The 16,144-nt window shown below is 37.4% G+C and overlaps 1 protein-coding gene across 2 annotated transcripts in view; it reads right to left on the reverse strand.

Annotated features, from left to right (window-relative positions):
• Nucleotides 1–16,144, reverse strand: part of ARAP1 (ArfGAP with RhoGAP domain, ankyrin repeat and PH domain 1) — an 860,101-nt gene that overhangs the window by 58,436 nt on the left and 785,521 nt on the right. For both annotated transcript variants that reach the window (XM_053708778.1, XM_053708779.1), the window contains 3 exons: nucleotides 13,645–13,687; nucleotides 11,252–11,415; nucleotides 8,540–8,749 (listed from right to left, as the gene is read on the reverse strand). In XM_053708778.1, the coding sequence (XP_053564753.1) occupies nucleotides 8,540–8,749; nucleotides 11,252–11,415; nucleotides 13,645–13,687 (417 nt within the window). The remainder of the gene's footprint in view (nucleotides 1–8,539; nucleotides 8,750–11,251; nucleotides 11,416–13,644; nucleotides 13,688–16,144) is intronic.

Here is a 16,144-nt window from a genome sequence, read left to right on the forward strand (position 1 = left end):
TAAAGGTCCTTTAAACAAACACAGCTAGATTACGAGTCTTGCGTTATAAGTAAAGAAGCAGCGTTAAGCCTTATAACGCTGCTTTTTTACTACCGCTGGTATTACGAGTCTTGCAGATTTAGGGGCACCGCACACTTTTTTGGCCTTACCGCAAATCATCTTACGCAAATTGCGTATAGTCTTTTTTCTATGGGACTTCCATAGCACCTGTATTACGAGCTTGTCTTGGGAGGCCAAAAAGTGAGCGGTACAGCCTATCCCATCAAGATTCGTACCGCATTTTAAAGTCAGTAGTTATGAGTTTTACACTACAACGCTGTAGCATAAAACTCATAACTAAAGTGCTAAAAAGTACACTAACACCCATAAACTAATTATTAACCCCTAAACCGAGGCCCTCCCACATCGCAAACACTATCATAAAATGTTTAACCCCTAATCTGCTGCTCCGGACACCGCAGCCACTATAATAAATATATTAACCACTAAACCGCCGCCCTCCCGCCTCGCAAACATTAGTTAAATAGTATTAACCCCTAATCTGCTATCCCTAACATCGCCGCCACCTACCTACATTTATTAACCCCTAATCTGCCGCCCCCAACGTCACCGCCACTATATTAAATTTATTAACCCCTAAATCTAAGTCTAACCCTAACACCCCCTAAGCTTAAATATAATTAAAATAAATATAAATAAAAATTACTATTAATAACTAAATAATTCCTATTTAAAACTAAATACTTTTACCTATAATATAAACCCTAAGCTTGCTACAATATAACTAATAGTTACATTGTAGCTAGCTTAGGGTTTATTTTTATTTTATAGGCAAGTTTGTATTTATTTTAACTAGGTAGAATAGTTACTAAATAGTTATTAACTATTTTATAACTACCTAGCAAAAATAAATACAAATTTACCTGTAAAATAAAACCTAACCTAAGTTACACTAACACCTAACACTACAATTAAATAAATTACCTAAATTAAATACAATTAACTAAATTAAATAAAATTAGCTAAATTACAAAAACAAAACAAAACACTAAATTACAGAAAATAAAAAACAAATGACAAGATCTTTAAACTAATTACACCTAATCTAATAGCCCTATCAAAATAAAAAAGCCCCCCCCCAAAATAAAAAAAAAACGTAGCCTAAACTAAACTACCAATAGTCCTTAAAAGGGCCTTTTTTACCTGAAAAAAAAAATACAAACAACCCCCCAACAGTAAAACCCACCACCCACACAACCAACCCCCCAAATAAAGCCCTAACTAAAAAAACCTAAGCTCCCCATTGCGCTGAAAAGGGCATTTGGATGGGCATTGCCCTTAAAAAAGCCCTAACCTAAAAATAAAACCCACCCAATACACCCTTAAAAATCCTAACACTAACTCCTAAAGATTCACTTACCGGGAAAAGTCTTCATCCAAGCGGCAAGATGTCCTCAATGAAGCCGGCAGAAGTGGTCCTCCAGACGTGCAGAAGTCTTCATCCAGATGGCATCTTCTATCTTTATCCATCCAGCACGAAGCATCCTCTTCAATCGACGGCTTCTTGCTGAATGAAGGTTCCTTTAAATGACGTCTTCGAAGATGGCGTCCCTTAGATTCCAAGAAGACAAGAAGAGACAGAAGCGCCACATGGCCCAATATTGTATGGTCCAGAATATAGATATGTGGATAATCAATATAAACTCACATTTAGAGAAGCAACTCAATTAGTGCTGTTGAAGCAGTCTGGGATTTCTATTAGTCACCCAGGAGATCAAATTCCGTTGTGGATGTGGTGTCTAGATAAACAACACAAAGGGACAAAGGTGCCTATATGGCCTAGTATTGTCTTGGCAAATATGAGTTAATGAGTTATTAAGATGGGTACTCACATTTGTTGTAGCATCTCCTTTGATGCTATAGAGGCAGAGTGGAATCAATATGGTCATCCACCAGACTTAATCATGTGTTTGCAGGATACCAAATAAACCAGGGGCCTCCAGTGATTCAGGGAGAGGCCTAGCGCAATAGGCTCCTCTCAGCAAAAAGTGGTGAAATAACAAAAAACAGATAGCAAGTGTCCCAATATAAAAACAGAGTTTTTATTAAAAAATATATAAAAACAAAGCTACGCGTTTCTCAGCTCAAGGCTGTTTCATCAGGCTTAATAAAATCATTTCGGAACACTTGTTATATATACACATAAAACATCTAATTAGTACTAATTGGTATCACATGATGCTAGGAGGAGCTTAGGTAGTCCTGGAGACCCTATTGGCCAAAATAGAGAGAGTAATTTATTTATGTATTAATAAACAATTGTCATTTCAAACCCCTCTCATATATGGTACATTTAAACCAGTCACTAATGTGGCTGTTTTTATATAAGCAACAACAACAACAATGCTTTATATCCTATCTGGTAAAAATCAAATAAATATACAAATGTAAAATGTTTAATCCAAAAGTATTCCCACAAAATATGAGGATGAGCTTATGATCCTATGTGGATATCAACTAACTTGTCTTTATGTTCATTGCTGGTAACATAGAAAATACCCAGATTCATGTGTTATTATTATGATCCGGTTTCATAAATGTATATAATACTGAAGTCTTTAAAGTGGATCTCCTTTTACAACAAAGCATACCTTAATGGATCGTTTGATGACTTGAAAAAGCGTTTGCTGGGTGTGCTGACATATTGAGGCTGTTTGTCAATAAAAGAGATTTCTTGTGATAGTTTGGCGTGTAGATGTGTTTGGTGCCCATGTCCAAAGCGCCATTACTTACGGATCCGTTATTTCTACATTCTAAGTGTCCCAAACATCTATGTATGACACAAGATCTGAATTCATAAACTATTTTAGTAGAAAACTAACGTATGAGACCAATATTATTCCCTAATATCTGTATTACCTTACTATTATTTTCTAGACTTCTTAGCCAATAGCGGTCTGCACCCTATGACGTGAGCCTATTGGCTCTAACGTTCTGAGTATAGAATGGTGTCCTGTGATTTGCTTATATCATAGTAGGCGTGTAGTTAGGTAGGTCTGAGGGATCCTTTCCTTTCTATTCGATAAAGTATCGATGTATGAATAAATAAATAAATGACCCAATAGTTCACTACATCAATGATGGTTTTGAACGTGTCTTATGTTACTTTATTATAACCCTCATTCTTGGTTCAGTGTATACCTAAAAATTCTATATTTGTCTGCACTTAAGTCACACAGTGGCTTGTGGTATTATAGCAACCTAAAAGACAAATAACTGAGGAATCATTTCTCCCTTTTCTCCCTAAAAGACAAATAGCTGAGGAATCATTTCTCCCTTAAATAACATGTGAAGTGGTTCTACGCTAAATAGTAATGTATATTAATAAATATTAAAAACATACATACACTGATGCATATGATACACATACATACACCACACATAATAACCATAATACACACATACAAGCATACAAACTACACAAACACACCTATGTGAGTGCATAAACGCATCACAATCCATGCTCATATATACAATATATAAGTGTTACCAAGTTGGTGCTTAAAGGTATTGTTAATATGTGTTTCCTCTCAATACTAAATATTAGATTAGCTCAATGGTTCAATAGAGCCATCAAATAATTTTGGAGTATTAAATAAGTGTAGTGACATCCAGTTAATAGTAATGTTATAGATACTTGAAAATTATTTCATTAATCTTCATTTAATATAATGTAATTTAATCAATAATATAATATGTGAATGTGTAATAATATAATATGTGAATGTGCAACCATATAAAAAATGTAAATGAAATTGAAATTAATATTAAATAATAAATAATGTGCTTATTAATATTCATATTTGTTGAGGCATAACGAATATTAATCAAATTTAGATAGTATATTAAAAAAATATATTATATTGTCTTGAATGATATATATGATGCTAAAAATGTGTGAAAGTGAAATTATATTGATATACGTGTAAGTGGGAGTATGTATAAAGCACATCTTAGTCTGAATGTGGTGTCGGTCTCAAACGTTCTAAATCGCCCTAAGAGTGATGACATAACAATAATATCTTATATTCCCTATTGTGCGTGTGTCTAGGTAAAATTATTAGACTATACTAACGTCTGTAGATGTGTTACTGGCTACCAATATCAGATTGAATGGAATATTAATGTGATATATCACATATATCATATTGAAATATGACATATGTGATAAAGTGTGTCTTAAAGAACAATAATCATAAATAATTATACTATGTGACTATCTAACAGGTATATGGAATGAATCTATATATAATTAATACTAGATGTGTGTGTATTATGTGACTATCTCACAGAGATGTGGTATGGAACCATATATATTCCAATTTTGTCTAATTTAGAGTGATATGTATCTGGGTGATAAGTGTAAAATGTTAATATAACCTATAATAGTGTCTTCAAATGTGGGTTAACATTATGTTACATAATTGTCATGTTAGATATATGTTGTGATAATAAAGTGTCTAGTGATAAAAGACATGTTACATTAAGAGGATACGTGGCTAAATGATTGTAGGTCTTGAGTGTTTTATTATTTATTTTTAAGCATCTATATATGGACAGACACTGTTAATATGAGGGATCTAATGGATATTAATGGCCTCCTAGATCGAAGGCCGCTAGATCAACACAATGTTGTTGTTGTTGCTTATATAAAAACAGCCACATTAGTGACTGGTTTAAATGTACCATATATGAGAGGGGTTTGAAATGACAATTGTTTATTAATACATAAATAAATTACTCTCTCTATTTTGGCCAATAGGGTCTCCAGGACTACCTAAGCTCCTCCTAGCATCATGTGATACCAATTAGCACTAATTAGATGTTTTATGTGTATATATAGCAAGTGTTCTGAAATGATTTTATTAAGCCTGATGAAACAGCCTTGAGCTGAGAAACGCGTAGCTTTGTTTTTATATATTTTTTAATAAAAACTCTGTTTTTATATTGGGACACTTGCTATCTGTTTTTTGTTATTTCACCACTTTTTGCTGAGAGGAGCCTATTGCGCTAGGCCTCTCCCTGAATCACTGGAGGCCCCTGGTTTATTTGGTATCCTGCAAACACATGATTAAGTCTGGTGGATGACCATATTGATTCCACTCTGCCTCTATAGCATCAAAGGAGATGCTACAACAAATGTGAGTACCCATCTTAATAACTCATTAACTCATATTTGCCAAGACAATACTAGGCCATATAGGCACCTTTGTCCCTTTGTGTTGTTTATCTAGACACCACATCCACAACGGAATTTGGTCTCCTGGGTGACTAATAGAAATCCCAGACTGCTTCAACAGCACTAATTGAGGTGCTTCTCTAAATGTGAGTTTATATTGATTATCCACATATCTATATTCTGGACCAGACAATATTGGGCCATGTGGCGCTTCTGTCTCTTCTTGTCTTCTTAGATTGCTGTTTTGGATCCCGGCCTGGATCTTCACAGATAGCTGCCTGTGCCCATCCCAGTGACTATATATCACCTATACCACCATCATCACCATAGGACCCATTGTCTTTCACTATTTGGACTCACACATCCACTCAGTGGTTACTCCACACTAGAGTGTTGGAATTTTGTATATTTTGTATAATATTGTATTTTGGCTGGTTATATATCTTTTAGACATCTATCTCCTAGGAGGTATTTGGGAGCTATAACACTACCATCAATATTGCTGTTTTATATTTAACATTTATTCCCATAATTTGTCCTCCCTCCAGGAGCCCTGTGTGTTTATATATATATATATATATATATATATATATATATATATATATATATATATTCAAATTTTTTACATAGTATTATCCTCACTGAGGGGAATTTATCACCTGGGTAACTATAACTTATATAGTTCCCTGATATTCTTGATAGGGCGCCCCCTACGTTCTTCTTGCGTCCCTTAGATTCCGATTGGCTGATAGAATTCTATCAGCCAATCGGAATTAAGGTTGAAAAAATCCTATTGGCTGATGCAATCAGCCAATAGGATTGAGCTTGCATTCTATTGGCTGTTCCAATCAGCCAATAGAATGCGAGCTCAATCCTATTGGCTGATACAATGGCTAGGTACAATGTAACTATTAGTTATATTGTAGCTAGATTAGGGTTTATTTTACAGGCAAGTATTTAGTTTTAAATAGGAATAATTTAGGTAATAATTGTAACATTAATTTAGATTTATTTTAATTATATTTGTTAGGGGGTTAGGGGTTAATAAATATAATATAGTGGTGGCGACGTTGGGGGCGGCAGTTTGAGGTTAATAAATGTAGGTAGGTGGTGGCGGCGATGTTAGGGGCGGCAGATTAGGGGTTAATAATATTTAACTAGTGTTTGCAATGCGGGAGTACGGCGGTTTAGGGGTTAATATGTTTATTATAGTGGTGGCGACGTTGGGGCGGCAGATTAGGGGTTAATAACATTATGTAGGTGTCGGCGATGTTGTGGGCAGTAGATTAGGGGCTAAAGGGCCACTGTAAGTAAATATTTTCTATGCCTGTTACTAACTAACTACCCCAAATACGCTTTTTATCAATAGCATTTCATTAACATATCTCTACCGTATATCAGAAATCTTGTCTGCAAATTTAATTGTTTTCCAAACCCACTCCGTGGGTATCCTTTGCTCTGTACCAATCCGTTTACAATACCTAGGTTTCAAAATGGCGCTTTAAACACAAAGTTATTGGTTTAAGTATTTTGAACATGCAGTGCTGAAAATAGTGGGCAGGATAACGTGACATCATCGGCGAATAAAATATATAACTTTTAGAACTTTATGAAACTTCGTTTTGGAGAAAATATAGGTTAGTAGGTTTTAATTAATGTTTATTAACTTTAATATGTTAGTTGTTTAGCTTAAAAATTATAACAGAAAGTAATCCTTTAATAAATATAATGTAGGTGTCGGCGATGTTGTGGGCAGCAGATTAGGGGTTAATAAATATAATGTAGGTGTCGGCGATGTCGGGGGCAGCAGATTAGGGGTTCATAAGAGTAAGATTAGGGGTGTTTAGACTCGGGGTTCATGTTAGGGTGTTAGGTGTAAACATAAAATGTGTTTCCCCATAGGAATCAATGGGGCTGCGCTACTGAGCTTTACGCTGCTCTGAGCCGGCTCTCCCCATTGATGTCTATGGGGAAATCGTGCACGAGCACGTACGACCAGCTCACCGCTGACTTAAGCAGCGCTGGTATTGGAGTGCGGTATGGAGCACAATTTTGCTCTACGCTCACTTCTTGCCTAATAACGCCGGGTTTTTATAAACCTGTAATACCAGCGCTGTAGGAAAGTGAGCGGTGACAATAACATGCAAGTTAGTACCGCCCCCTCATAACGCAAAGCTCGTAATCTAGCCGACAGAATTTAAAAATAAAAAATAAAAATATTCAGTGAAATAATAATTTCTAAGTTTTGTGACATTATAAAAAAATAAATAAAAAAATGTCTTAATAAGGAAAGTGCATGTCTGGCATATTCCTCACTTTGTAAAATAATTAAAGGTTGACATTTATGTGCCCTTAAAGATATTAAACTTACTTAAAATGAATCATCTAAAATAATACTTCCTGCAACCTGTTTGAAAATGGGGAATTAATTTAGAAAGATAAATGGCTGAGGAACTGGAGGAATAAAACAGTTAATAAGTGCTTAATAAAGAATAAAGATAAGCTGATTCAATGCAGCAATTACATGAGCTAAACTATAAAATACCTGATTGTGTTATCATTACCAACTCTTTATAGAGGTAAACACACAGGTAAAGTCCCTCTCTGTCTAATGCCCCTTAAAGTCCGCTGCTTGGTTTTGCTTACCCTTATATTCTGCCCACTAAATGCTCATGCAGACAGACATTTTTAAAGCACAAAACCATATATCAATTAAAGGGACAGTTTAGTCAAAACTAAACTTTCATGATTCAGATACGGCATGTCATTTTAAACAACTTTCCAATTTACTTTTATCATCAAATGTGCTTTGTTCTTTTGGTATTCTTTGTCGAAAGCTAAACCTAGGCAAGCTCATATGCTAATTTCTAATCCCTTGATGGCCGCCTCTTATCTCAGTGCATTTTGACAGTTTGTCACTGCTAGACAGTGCTAGTTCATGTGTTCCATATAGATACCATTGTGCTCATGTAGAGTTATTTATGAGTCAGCACTGACTGGCTAAAATGCAAGTCTGTCAAAAGCACTGAAATAAGGGGGCAGTCTGCAGAGGCTTAGATACAAGGTAATTACAGAGGTAAAAAGTACATTAATATAACTGTGTTGGTTGTGCAAAACTGGGGAATGGTAAATAAAGGGATTATCTATCTTTTTAAACAATAAAAATGATGGAGTAGACTGTCCCTTTAAATACAATGTAATATACGTTACAGTGAGGCTACATTATTTCAACATGATCTTATACCATTATATATTGGTATGCCAGGATAGAGAATGGTGTATCTGTCTCCTGCCACTCACCTGTCACACTGAGCCAGTCTTGGTAGTTCTCTGCGAAGATTCCCTCCCCCAAGTCCCTGAAGAATCTCTTTAAGGTATTAGAAACGTTGTCCACTTGGTGCTCTTCTTCTTTAAGGACAACGCTGCGGGCGTCCTTCTTTAGGGCTTCTAAAAGACTTGTAGTTTTAGAGTTCTGACCACTCTTCCTGTAAATCCCCTCGGAGCCAACACCTGTAGATCAAAACAAAACCTGTCTGGGAAAGGATCTTCTTCTATGTATGCTCACTTGTTTCCAAATGTCTAAAGCATGTGTGTGCATGTGCATGTATGAGTGTGTGCATGCAAGTGTGTATGTGAATCCACTGATGCGCATACGTATGTACATGCGTGCAAACCCATCTGTGCACATATTTGTGTGTGTGTATGCACTTGTATGAGTGTATACGTGCATGTGAATCAATAGGTGCACATACGCGTGTGCATGTATGAGTGTGTGCATTCAAGTGTGCATGTGAATCCACTGATGCGCATACGTATGTACATGCGTGCAAACCCATCTGTGCACATATTTATGTGTGTGTATGCACTTGCATGAGTGTATACGTGCATGTGAAGCAATAGGTGCACATACGCGTGTGCATGTATGAGTGTGTGCATTCAAGTGTGCATGTGAATCCACTGATGCGCATACGTATGTACATGCGTGCAAACCCATCTGTGCACATATTTGTGTGTGTGTATGCACTTGTATGAGTGTATACGTGCATGTGAATCAATAGGTGCACATACGCGTGTGCATGTATGAGTGTGTGCATTCAAGTGTGCATGTGAATCCACCGATGCGCATACGTATGTACATGCGTGCAAACCCATCTGTGCACATATTTGTGTGTGTGTGTATGCACTTGTATGAGTGTATACGTGCATGTGAAGCAATAGGTGCACATACGCTTGTGCATGTATGAGTGTGTGCATTCAAGTGTGCATGTGAATCCACCGATGCGCATACGTATGTACATGCGTGCAAACCCATCTGTGCACATATTTGTGTGTGTATGCACTTGTATGAGTGTGTGCATGCATGTGAATCAATAGGTGCACATACTGTACGTGTGTGCATGCGCTTGTATGAGTGTGTACGTGCATGTGAGTGTGAATCCACTGGTGCGCATATATATGTACATGCGTGCAAACCCATCTGTGCAGATATTTGTGTGTGTATGCACTTGTATGGGTGTGTGCATGCATGTGAATCAATAGGTGCAGATACGTGTGTGCACGTGCTTGTATGAGTGTGTACGTGCATGTGAGTGTGAATGCATTTGTGAATGCGTCTGACCACCACCCACACGTATGAACAATACTTATCTACTATCAGAGGGATCTGCAACTCATTGCGTAGCACACATGCTGACAGCCAATCAGATACGTTTGCATGATAGTTAATACAAAAGAGCGTATATTCAGGGGTCAGTTAATAACAGAAGCAGAGACGCATCTGGCACCTTCCATAAGATCAAGCAGTGAGTTTATATAATATTTGTGTGTTATTTAAAATGAAAGAGACAGAGAGGTCAAAATTGAATGTGCATGATTGCATCTTAGTTTTTAATTAAAAAAAAAAAAAAAAAATTTTTGCATTATACTTCATTTATCAAAAATGCTTCTAGTAAAAGTTAATACTGGTTTTTTAAGTGGCATACGCAGATATGCTGTAAGGCCTTGTGCACCAGTATTCAAACACCTTAGCTTCACAGACAGCCGGCAGTAGTGTTTATTTCCTCAGAGGAGACTTCATTTGTGTCATACAAGCCGCTGACTCTCTGAGAAGGTGAAGTGTTTGAATGCTGGTGCATGGTGCAGTCACAGCATATGTGAGTATGCCATTGAAACAGTTATTACTTTTACTTGAAGCATTTTTGCTAATGGAAGTATATTGCAAATATGTTTCTATTCAAAGAATGCAACAATGCACATTTAAATTTTGCCATTTATATCCCTTTAAACTCACAATTGTATTCACCATAAAATAGAGGATTGCGCACAAATAAATGAAAAACTGCAATGAACTTACATTATTTATTTTACCTGGTTATCCTGTAATTTAACTCTGAAAATTGTAGTTTTATTCCCCTCTAGAGGCTGAAGTGCATTCCATGGAATACAGAACCCTGACACTTCTACAAGCTAAATAGTGATTGGTTGATATGTGTGTCCCCCTAACTGGTCACTACAAAGGAAAAAAAGGCATTTCAAGGCTTGTGTCACTGGACTGCAAAACATTTCAAACATTTATTTTGTTAACAGATCTTTTCCAATGCAGTGAATAATTTCTGATGCAGAAATAAATCATCCTTTAAACCTGTTATTACTATCACAATGTGTCTAAATAATACAGGGGCTTCCGTGCACCCTGGGTATTCTTATTTTCTCAAGTGTGGCCAACAAGAGATCGATATGAGTGAGCTCTTGCACTCCTCAAGCAATCACTGTGTAGCATTTTGCAGGATCAAGGTTCTGAATCCTCCAGGATACACCCCAGCCTGTCTAAGGGAAGTGGGAAATACACTATTATTAAATCACAGGAAAAGAGAGCAAAATATTACACACAGACGAGAATTACAGAATGGGATCACAATATATATACATATAAATAAAATAGGTGACGCTGACAATCATTAAAAGGGTTTGTGTAGTTGATTTCTGTCTCTTGAAGTTTACAAGATACTTTACCAAATTGTGAAATGTGATCGATGCATTTATGAACGAGAACTGGAACGTCCGACTCCATCAGCTGTTGCCCAGATAGCGTGTCCCCTGATGTGCTGCCCGCCTTCTGGATAGCGCTCACCCAGCCAGAAAAGTCCAGCTTCCTCTCCCCCAGGATGTACGTTATCCTAAAACAGCCCAAACAAACATCACAACACGAATAAGGGTGAGTAAACAGTGAGTAAGTCGCTCGATTAGGACAAGGGCGGTGAACATTTATGAGAATGTGAGTCCAAACTGGCAATAATATTCTTAAAACATCTCATGTGCCCATTGGCACCTTTTTCTTTATTTCTTTATGTTTTTTAAAAAAATAAAATGACATTCTCTGTGTGTAATTTTAGCCATAATGACCCTTTAAGTCTATGTGTTTAACCCAGGTAAACACACAGACTTAAAAATTCATAGTTAAAGTACCATTCATAAACCAATCATAAGCCAATCAGCAGCGGCAGTCACAGCTGGGTTGTAAAACTACCATTTCTGATTGGTTCAACAGCAATTTCCGCTTAGAAACGGCAGTTCTCTGCAGTTCATGAATGGCATTTTAACTATGCAACCACAAAGGGGATAAACACATAGACTTGCAGGGTCACTGAAATGACATTAACAAATTAGAGTATATGTTTCCCCACAAATTTTGCATGTTGGTGGTGGTATTGAAAATTGTGTTCTATGGGCTGGTAATCCACTTCACAGTTTGGATGTGGCAGAGAAGTGCAGGTGAGGAATCCAGTTAAGGTTTTCCCTACAAGCTAAGGTTTTCTCCCCTTAAAGGGACATAATACTCATATGCTAAATCACTTAAAACTGATGCAGTATAACTGTAAAAAGCTGACAGGAAAATATCACCTGAGCATTTCTATGTAAAAAAGGAAGATATTTTACCTCACAATTTCCTCAGCTCAGCAGAGTAAGTTCTGTGTAAAAAGTTATACGCAGCTGCAGGTAAAAAAAAATAAAAAATGAAGAAATGAACAGCAGCCAATCAGCATCAGCAGTGCTGAGGTCATGCACTCTTTTACTGTGATCTCATGAGATTTCACTTAACTCCCATGAGATTTCATAGTAAACTTCCTTAAACTGAATAGGGAAATAACATGAGAGTGCATGAGGCTCAATCCCTTAGCTGTCCCGGGACAGACATACTGATTTGTTGCTTAGAAGTCCTTTACAATGGGATGTGGCTACTGAGGAACTTTTGAGGTAAAATATCTTTCTTTTTTACATAGAGATGTTCAGGTGATATTTTATACTCAGCTTTTTACAGCTACGCTGCATCACTTTCAAGTGTTTCAACATTTGGGTATCATGGCCCTTTAATTAGCTCTTGTTTAATTATGCTGATGTTGTCTGCTGTCTAAAGGTTCTAGGCCTGTAAGGGTTGATATTGTTTGTATTTTGCAGTTGTGTGGAAAAGCCACAGAACTTCAGTCAGGATTGCTTTATTCTTTTTGGTAACTGCTACTGAGCAAGGATTTATTTTGTTTTGTTTATGTTAAAATTGTATCCCTGCAAATTATCTGTGAATAAACAGGCCAATGCTTTTACACCTAATCCAGCGTGTGTGGAGTACTTTTCTGCTGTACAAGACTGTGAGCTAAAACTGTTCCGGGACAAAATCCCAACAAGAGGTGTATTATTGTCACAGTGAGTATTTTTCTTCCACTTAACTCTTTCCTGACGGTACTTATTTGTCTACAAATAAGTAAAAATTGACATCATAGGATCGTTCATGCAATTGTGTGACTTCAATGATGGGATCGGGTCAGGGCCTATGACGCTAGGCACACCCTACAACCTGTGATCCAAGTTAGGAAGATGCTATAGCTTCACTACTGCCAACTGGCTAGGGTGTTCCATGCCGTCCTAACGGCGTAAAAAAGCCCAGCTCAGTTAGGATGGCATGGGATGTCCTAACGGCGGGAAGGGGTTAACTGACCCTTTACAATCTTAGAGGTTGGAATCTTATCTGTATTAATAGCTAGCTTTACAAATGTATGTTTGTTTATTTATTTGAACAGGTGAACACATTTTTAAAAATAATTAGTAAATATATATATTTTTTTTTCTATAAACGTCAAATGAGAAATTTAGCAGCAAGGGTTAAATTAGCCATCTGCAAGAGGTATAGGTACTGCTGATAGGAACAGATAGAGGAGTATTTTCGAATGATAAAGTAGAAGTACAGAGAAATGACCACACGGTCGCTCCCATAACTTGACAGATACCAAGATAGATTATAATCACAAAAAACAGGTTTTGACTAAATACACAATTTTAGAACAAAAGCTGTTTATGCTCAAAAAGGTAACTTCTAAAGATAAGATAAGAGAACAATGTGAAGAGTCGCTTACCTCCCTTTTTCTACCAGTACAAGCACGTCCTTATCTCGCAGAGCTGTGAATGAAATAAATGTGATATTTAGCAGGCCTCCTGCATATACAGAATACACGGCCAGGTTCCTATATCAACATCTGCTGTAATCATGTGTCACATAGAAAGTGAACTTTTTATTATCTGGACGACAGTCACCAGGGGGCGCAATGTTCTAATATAATTCTAATCATAATATGTAATAAAAATACACAATTTATTTTTTGTTTCTAATGAAAGAAAATAAATAATTCAATATCAACATTTAACTGACATCTAATGTTTCTACAACATCTAACTAGATAACGCTCCAAGGTCATGTGAAGCTATTATTACAATTGTTTTGTTCTTCTGGTATCCTTTGCTGTAGGCTCATATAAGCTCAGGAGCGTGTACGTTTCTTTAGAACTCTATGGCAGCAGTGTTTTGTTTGTTGCAGTGTTATACGTTTGCAAACACACAAACTAGCACTCAAGGTTAATAGTTTCAAATATGTTGGGACAGCATATAATAACTAAACTTGTGATATTAAGTAAAACATAACTTTTATTCAGTAACTTATAAAAACATAATTTATGCTTACCTGATAAATTTATTTCTCTTGTAGTGTATCCAGTCCACGGATCATCCATTACTTATGGGATATTAACTCCTCCCCAACAGGAAGTGCAAGAGGATTCACCCAGCAGAGCTGCTATATAGCTCCTCCCCTAACTGCCATTACCAGTCATTCGACCGAAAACATGCAGAGAAAGGAAAACCATAGGGTGCAGTGGTGACTGTAGTTTAATGGAAAAATTACCTGCCTTAAAGTGACAGGGCGGGCCGTGGACTGGATACACTACAAGAGAAATAAATTTATCAGGTAAGCATAAATTATGTTTTCTCTTGTTAAGTGTATCCAGTCCACGGATCATCCATTACTTATGGGATACCAATACCAAAGCTAAAGTACACGGATGACGGGAGGGACAGGCAGGCTCTTTATACGGAAGGAACCACTGCCTGAAGAACCTTTCTCCCAAAAACAGCCTCCGAAGAAGCAAAAGTGTCAAATTTGTAAAATTTGGAAAAAGTATGAAGAGAAGACCAAGTTGCAGCCTTGCAAATCTGTTCAACAGAAGCCTCATTCTTAAAGGCCCAAGTGGAAGCCACAGCTCTAGTAGAATGTGCTGTAATTCTTTCAGGAGGCTGCTGTCCAGCAGTCTCATAGGCTAACCGTATTATGCTACGAAGCCAAAAGGAGAGAGAGGTAGCCGAAGCTTTTTGACCTCTCCTCTGACCAGAATAAACGACAAACAGGGAAGACGTTTGTCGAAAATCCTTAGTTGCCTGTAGATAAAATTTCAGGGCACGGACTACATCTAGATTGTGTAGCAGACGTTCCTTTTTCGAAGAAGGATTAGGACACAAAGATGGAACCACAATCTCTTGATTGATATTCCTGTTAGTGACCACCTTAGGTAGGAACCCAGGTTTAGTACGCAGAACTACCTTGTCTGAATGAAAAATCAGATAAGGAGAATCACAATGTAAGGCAGATAACTCAGAGACTCTTCGAGCCGAGGAAATCGCCATTAAAAACAGAACTTTCCAAGATAACAACTTGATATCAATGGAATGAAGGGGTTCAAACGGAACCCCCTGTAAAACATTAAGAACTAAGTTCAAACTCCATGGTGGAGCAACAGTTTTAAACACAGGCTTGATCCTAGCTAAAGCCTGACAAAAAGCTTGAACGTCCGGAACTTCTGACAGACGTTTGTGTAAAAGAATGGACAGAGCTGAAATCTGTCCCTTTAAAGAACTAGCGGATAAACCCTTTTCTAAACCTTCTTGTAGAAAAGACAATATCCTCGGAATCCTAACCTTACTCCATGAGTAACTCTTGGATTCGCACCAATATAAGTATTTGCGCCATATCTTATGGTAAATCTTTCTGGTAACAGGCTTCCTAGCCTGTATTAAGGTATCAATAACTGACTCAGAAAAACCACGTTTTGATAAAATCAAGCGTTCAATTTCCAAGCAGTCAGCTTCAGAGAAATTAGATTTTGATGTTTGAAGGGACCCTGGATCAGAAGGTCCTGTTTCAGAGGTAGCGACCAAGGTGGACAGGATGACATGTCCACTAGATCTGCATACCAAGTCCTGCGTGGCCATGCAGGCGCTATTAGAATCACTGATGCTCTCTCCTGTTTGATTCTGGCAATCAATCGAGGAAGCATCGGGAAGGGTGGAAACACATAAGCCATCCAGAAGGTCCAAGGTGCTGTCAAAGCATCTATCAGAACCGCTCCCGGATCCCTGGATCTGGACCCGTAACGAGGAAGCTTGGCGTTCTGTCGAGACGCCATGAGATCTATCTCTGGTTTGCCCCAACGTCGAAGTATTTGGGCAAAGACCTCCGGATGAAGTTCCCACTCCCCCGGATGAAAAGTCTGACGACTTAAGAAATCCGCCTCCCAGTTCTCCACTCCC

The sequence above is a fragment of the Bombina bombina genome, chromosome 3 (genome assembly GCF_027579735.1).
Source record: "Bombina bombina isolate aBomBom1 chromosome 3, aBomBom1.pri, whole genome shotgun sequence".
Taxonomy (NCBI): domain Eukaryota; kingdom Metazoa; phylum Chordata; class Amphibia; order Anura; family Bombinatoridae; genus Bombina; species Bombina bombina.